Here is a 6524-nt window from a genome sequence, read left to right as displayed (position 1 = left end):
AGAATATGAATATATAAATGTATAAACGTGTAAATATTTTCAAATCATCAAATCATATCAGTGTAAATATTTTCAAAATATTTACTGTATGTGTGTGTATTTATATATACATAATAAATAAACACAGTACACATACATATATAATGTAAACAAAAAATTGTATATTGGATGTGATTAATCACGATTAATCGTTTGACAGCACTAATATGTATATGGAACCATTCACTCATATACCTAATCTTTAGACCAAGTCTGCAAAACTATAAACACATTACATGCTTTAAACTCAGTTTGAAATTGTAAAACAAACTTTTTGCAAAACTCTAAACACAGTTCTCTACATTACACACTAATTGCTCTTTTGTTTAATTTGGGATACTTGGCTTATATGCTTATTCAATGTGTGTGTGTGTGTGTGTGTGTGTGTGTATATATATATATATATATATATACAGCCTTAAGTCAATAGTGTCATTCTACTGTTCAAGTCAGTTGAGTATTGATTCAGGTTAAGTTGCGCAACTGTAAAATTCATCAGTCATTCATACTGTATACAGTGTATATGTGCATATGCATGTACAGTATGTGAGAGTACTATGACAAACTCCTGTGTTCCACTGCACTCTGAAAAATCAAAAGACCACACGAGAGTTTTACATTTTTCACATCTGTGTGTTGGCTGGCGTGTATGTGGCTAATTATTTTATGTTCACTATGCTCTTAGGCAAAATACAATTTTTAGAAAAGTTAAAACAGTTTTCAAAGAAGTGTTTGCTTTTGCAAGATGTGTGTGACGTTTTGTATGTTGTGTGTGTGTGTTTTGTTGTTTTGTGTGTAGAGTTTTGAGAAATGGAGCAATAGTTTAAAAAACTATATAAGCATTTTGAAAAAACTGTAAAATATGCATCCATTTTATCTTTAGATTTTGACATTGTGGTGACCCATATTAAAATCTGAACTATTTGTTCATTGCTGTTTACCTCTAGCTGTCCTCCAGCCCAAATAATGTTGTCAGTGTTGAGCACAAAGCGCTGGTCAGGAGGTAGTGAAGCATCATAGTATCCCACTGGTTTAAATTGTACTGATCCATCTGAATCCTGCTGCCAGTTTACAACTTCATATTGGGCTACAACTGCACCAGTGCTGTCAAACCACACATAATCTCCCATCTTTGTAGTGAAATGCACATTTTTAAGAGCCTCAACCACCTGGAAAAAAGACAATTTTGATATTTTGAAGTGTTACAGTTTTTTCCAATTGCTAACACAATTTTTCAAACTAGTCTGTCCTGTACCCCGGTGAACATTTGGCCCCTTCCTCCACCATGGTGTCGTCTCTCAGTCCTTCAGAAAAAATAAAATAAAAATATATATAGGGCTTGGACAATGCAGCCTAAATATTTTCCCCCACAGTAGAGTACATTGTACAGGAAACTTGTACAGTTCATGAATGGCTGATGTCATACACTATGTAAACAGGTGTCACCCAACAGATACACTATGACATGGGGTATACTACATGTGTACTACATGAAATTTTGGTTACATACCTGTTCTCCAGTCTAAAGGTCCGGATGACAGAGGCGACAGTAAAACGGCTCAAGTTTGGCTGCACTCGCTGTCCAGCCTCACGCATTGTCAGCCCATGGTTGATGACATGATCTACTAAGGTTGCTCTGATTTCATTTGAAAGTGTTTGTCTTCTTTGGCCATGAACTCCTCTACCTGCTCTACCCCTACCTCTCACTCTTCCTCCCCCTCTTATTCTCAACCTCCCTCTTCCTCTTCCTCTCTCTGCAATGTCTTCCATTGTGGTTGTAAAAAAAAGGTTCTCACCTGTGGTCTTTTCACAGTGCTTACATCCTGATTGAAGTGTTAACAATTAACCATTGAGGTGTTTGGCCAGGTGGCACATGTAATTGGCCAATTAGCTCATGTAGTGTCATTTTGAATGGCAGTGTTTTGAAATGGCAAACATGTGACTTTATGTCAGATTGTTGTGTCTTATGCAGAGAACTGTGTTCAGTGCATTTAAAAAGTGCCATTTTGAAATGCAAAATGTGTGTAAAGCAGAAAATGTGTTTAGACTTTTGGAGACTTGAGAAGAAGTTTTGCTCTCTGTGTGTCAGTTTAAATAATTGTGCTGTGCATGTCATTTTAGTGTGTTAGCAATTGGAAAAAACTGTAATTGCCTCAATAATAATAATAATAATAACAATAATAATAATAATTAACTGAAAAATGAAACACTGCATTCCAAACATCACAAACACATATCAAAAGCAAACATTTGTTTTGCGTTGCAAATACCTTTGCCATAATATTATATTTTTGTATATTTAATATGCACACAGTTATTCAAAACCTAAAGCTCTTCTTTCATGAGCTCCTATGCACATTTCTGTACAAGATTGAAAGTAATTGGCAGAGAGATGTTGAAACATTCACAGCAAACATGAAAGCAAGATTGAAACCAAACTTTTTATAAACAAACTGTTTATAGGCCTATTCTAAAGCCATGATTGGTTGGTGTTAAGTAAAACATTGAGTGTTTGCACATGTGAGGAGTTAGTGTGAGGCACCGATGAATTAGTGTGGCATTTTGAGTGGTTGTGTTTGAAAAAGGAAATCAAGATACTTCCTGTTAGATTTTTGTGTGTTACATAGAGAATTGTGTGTTGTGTTTTGCAAAAAGTGTTTTATAAAATTGAAAACTGAGTCAAAGGCTGAGAATTAGTGTATGGTTTTGCATATTTAGTGTGTGGTTCTGGTATTTGAGGGTCAGGTTTCAGAAACTGTGAAGTAAAGATTTTGTGTGTAAGCAGTTTAAAAAAACTAGTAATAATAATAATGATGATGATGATAATAATAATAGTTAACCTCTTGCTGTTTTTTTTCTGCAAATCTCTCAATACTTTACCTTATGTGGGGGAATGGTCACACCGTTCTCACAACCACTTCTTTCTTTACAGTTAAGCATAATGTGTAGTGAATGAGCCACAGCATAAACTGCTTTGTAGACGTTGCTTGAATAGCTTTGTTCCAACACATCTTCTTTGTAATTTTTCAATGCAAGTAGATCCTGAAATTGACTGCAATTTAATGCATATTGAGAAGAATTCCCTTCCTTTTGTGAGCATGAAAAAGCTGTGTCCCAGAATTCTTTAATAATGTAATCTGCAAACCCTTCAATATTGATTTTTCTCACTGCAAACCCTATTGACCCTCCCAGAACACGAAAGCTGCTTGGAGTTATCAGACTCTTTGCAGTTATCCATGCCTCCACACCAATCACTTGGAGGTCTGTAATGTTCTCAATACTTAGCTCATCAAGCAGGTTTCCCATCTCAAAATGGGAAAGAAACGCAACAATCACTTTTGCAGTGCCTTTTTTTATTGTGTCTACAACTTTTTTAAGTTTTTCAGTCTCTGTTCGGTAGAATTTCACTGAGTACTCCACACAAATTCCCTCCTCCTGGGCAGCTTTCAGAAATATGGTCATTCCATTATTTCCATAGTCACTGTCACTGTTCACAGCTCCCACCCAAGACCAGCCAAAGTGCTTGACTATTTGTGCAAGTGCTCTGCTTTGATGGTAATCACTAGCAATTGTCCTGAAAAATGATGGGTAATGTTTTCTATTACTGAGACATTCACATGTGGCCGAGGGACTTATCTGTAACAGAAAGAACAGTGAAAAAGTATATAATTAGTATGGTGGTTAAGTGAAATCTTTAATGTTTTTGCTCCTTACCACTGGAATTTTAAAAGGTCCTGTATTTCTGGCCAGAATCACTGTGGTTGAAGATTCTGTTTCTCCTATGATAGCATGTACTGGAGACTGTCCATTGCATCTGTCCTCTGCTGCAATAACATGACCATTCATCAATGCCATGGTTGCACTCATAGAAGAGAGTCTTGATCCACAGGTGTCATAGATTTTGTAGCCAATAGAAACATTTGGGAGCAAACTGTCACTTCTGTTAATCTCCTCAATGGCAAAGATCATGATTTGAGCCAGACGAAAATCTCTTAGATTCACACTGTGGAAACACGTTTCAGTGTGAGCAATGTTTATATGTATTTTTATAAATGTTTTTTATATGTATTTATATATTTTACAATTAATTTAGACAAATCCTTATTTTTATTAAATGCATGTAAAATAACAAACCTGGAACAAAACAGACGTTGAGGTTTTTGTGTAAACTCAAATGATGGTAATGTTTCTTTACCGTGAACTGAAAGCACTGCTCCAATAGTTACGTCTCCTTCCTTGGATAACAGCGGGTACTTAGGGTCTCCCATCAGTTGGCAAACAGTGTTCTCCGCCTTTGTATGAAGGTGATGGAAAAGCAAAAGTGTGTAAAGAAAAACAAGCATCCCAATGATTGAGTTCAACTCTGACTGCCAGATGCATCTGACTTATTTGCACTTTTATATATGTGATTATTTTGGATGAATGATTGTGAACATAGCCAATGAACTCACAGGGCAGAACATGAATCAGGTCAATCAGACCTTGAATAGAGTCAAACTAATATTATACAATTTGATTTTGAATTTTATAATTTAAGATAGTGAATATTAAAAATGTTATTTTTGGGCTTCTTATAAAGTCATTTATAAGAAGTGAATCTATTCACTTCAATTTCTCATACACAGTCTGCTTACATGCTTTCTCAATTTGCTTCTAACTTTTATTGTGGAAATATATTTTGCCATTAGCAACTATAGGCGCTTTCGCACCGCATAGTTCTAGGACCTTTTGTGATAATGGAGATGGAATGTAGACGCACAATTTACACGATTGAAAGAGCATGAAAATCTGACTAAAACGCTGCAGACAACTAAATTTAGACAAAAGTAAATGCCGTTATTGCTCTTTTAAATGTTCGTGGAGTAAATATTTTTACACAGCTTTTTAAAAATGCAGAGTAGCTGGTGTTTCATATGCATTTGGCCAATCAGCATACACGTACGTCAGCTAAGGAATGGAACTTTTTGTTTATTTAGTCAATTATAATGAAAGTCATGTGTAGTTAAAGGTGCAGTAGGAGATCTTGGAAAATGCTAACTTTAGCCTAAGAGCACTGAAAGTGAACGTCCCACCCTCCCTGCAATCGCCGTCCAAAGCCACGCCCCCTGAACGCATTTACGCTCACAGACCAGAAGGCTACATCAGCGGTTCCCAATTCCAGCCATGTTCCGAAGTGAAGTAAACTTCAACGGATTTCCCCTGCTCAGGGAGGAGGGAGCAATGAACACTGTGTAGGGATCATATCGATCGGAACAAAATTCATGCACGTAGCTCACTTCTAACGAGCTGGTTATCTGAATCGGGCGTGTTAACTAAGTGAGACATGCAAAATATGCAGAGCGCGGGGGCGCGAGGACTGGAATTGGGAACCGCTGGGCTACATCATGCGTCATTAACCAGTGAGAAAACTTTAAAAGTACTACAATACCAGGAAGGAAGATCTGGTTGTTGATGTTTTTCTGCCATTCTCGCTCTGTCTGCACAGTGTGCGTGAACGCGCTGATGATGACGTACCCTGTCTGCGCGAACAGGGTGCACAGAGGTATGCTAATACATACATTGACAGGCAGGTAGGAAAGCGAATTGTGTTTTGATTGGACGAACATTTCATGGTCCTACGCCTTCAACAGAATATATAAATACAGATAAATACATTTAGACCACTTAACTTAATGATTGCTATCGGGATGTGAAGAGACTTTCAACCAGCATAACAAAAAATGTTTCTGAAGACAATCACCTATTTAAGGTGCACCTTTAAGATTCCTTTGTATAACATTTATGCAATTTGCAGACACTTCTATCTAAAGTGATATATAATTTCAACGTAAATATTTTAAAGGAGTCATGAACTGAGAAACCAAGATTCCCTTGATCTTTTGACATATAAGAGTACACTGTACTATAAAAACATCCTGTAAGTTTCAGAACTCAAAACTTTCTCATAAGTCTAAAAACTGCCAAAATGACTGCTTGTGGGATGTGCCACTCAATGATGTAATAGTGTGGCTAAACACTGCCTCCGCCGAAGAAGATCAATGCCTGCTTTTACATCGCTACCTGTTTAGCCCCGCCCACCAGTTCACACATGTAATGTTTACGAGAGAGGCGAACGCGCAGAAACCAAACAATAAAGATGGCTCCGAACACAAGATGCTGTGCAGTGCCAAGTTGTGGAAAAACAGTCTTTGCATTGCCTTCCTTCTTGATCCCAACGTTAGTAAAGAGTGGATGAACTTTATTTTTAATGAAGTTCCAGACCGCGTCAGTGAGAACTTTGTCCTTTGTTTATGTAATTTTACCACAGATTTGTTTACAAAACAAAGCACAATTCGATACGTGATTTTCAGAAAGACTGCTGGAACTGAAAGACGATGCTGTGCTAACTATGTTGGATCCAACAGTAATGTCGCACCACACAAGTGTGAGTAACTGTTTTCATTACGTGGTCACTATTGCTTTGTCTGTTATTACAGATCGTTTGA

The 6524-nt window shown here is 37.0% G+C and overlaps 1 protein-coding gene across 1 annotated transcript; it reads right to left on the bottom strand.

Annotated features, from left to right (window-relative positions):
- Positions 1 to 980: 980 nt before the first annotated feature.
- Positions 981 to 4382, bottom strand: LOC107750411 (extracellular calcium-sensing receptor-like; the record flags this gene model as incomplete). The annotated part of the gene is made up of 4 exons (XM_016565773.1): positions 4174 to 4382; positions 3754 to 4042; positions 2920 to 3675; positions 981 to 1208 (listed from the first exon to the last, which is right to left on the bottom strand). Coding segments are annotated over exons 1-4 (1482 nt in total), but the record flags the coding sequence as incomplete, so codon positions are not given.
- Positions 4383 to 6524: the final 2142 nt, after the last annotated feature.

This window comes from Sinocyclocheilus rhinocerous, unplaced genomic scaffold, assembly GCF_001515625.1.
Source record: "Sinocyclocheilus rhinocerous isolate Xijiao unplaced genomic scaffold, SAMN03320098_v1.1 scaffold4770, whole genome shotgun sequence".
NCBI lineage: Eukaryota > Metazoa > Chordata > Actinopteri > Cypriniformes > Cyprinidae > Sinocyclocheilus > Sinocyclocheilus rhinocerous.
The sequence above is the reverse complement of the archived record's forward strand: the minus strand, read 5'-3'. Positions and strand labels throughout refer to the sequence as shown.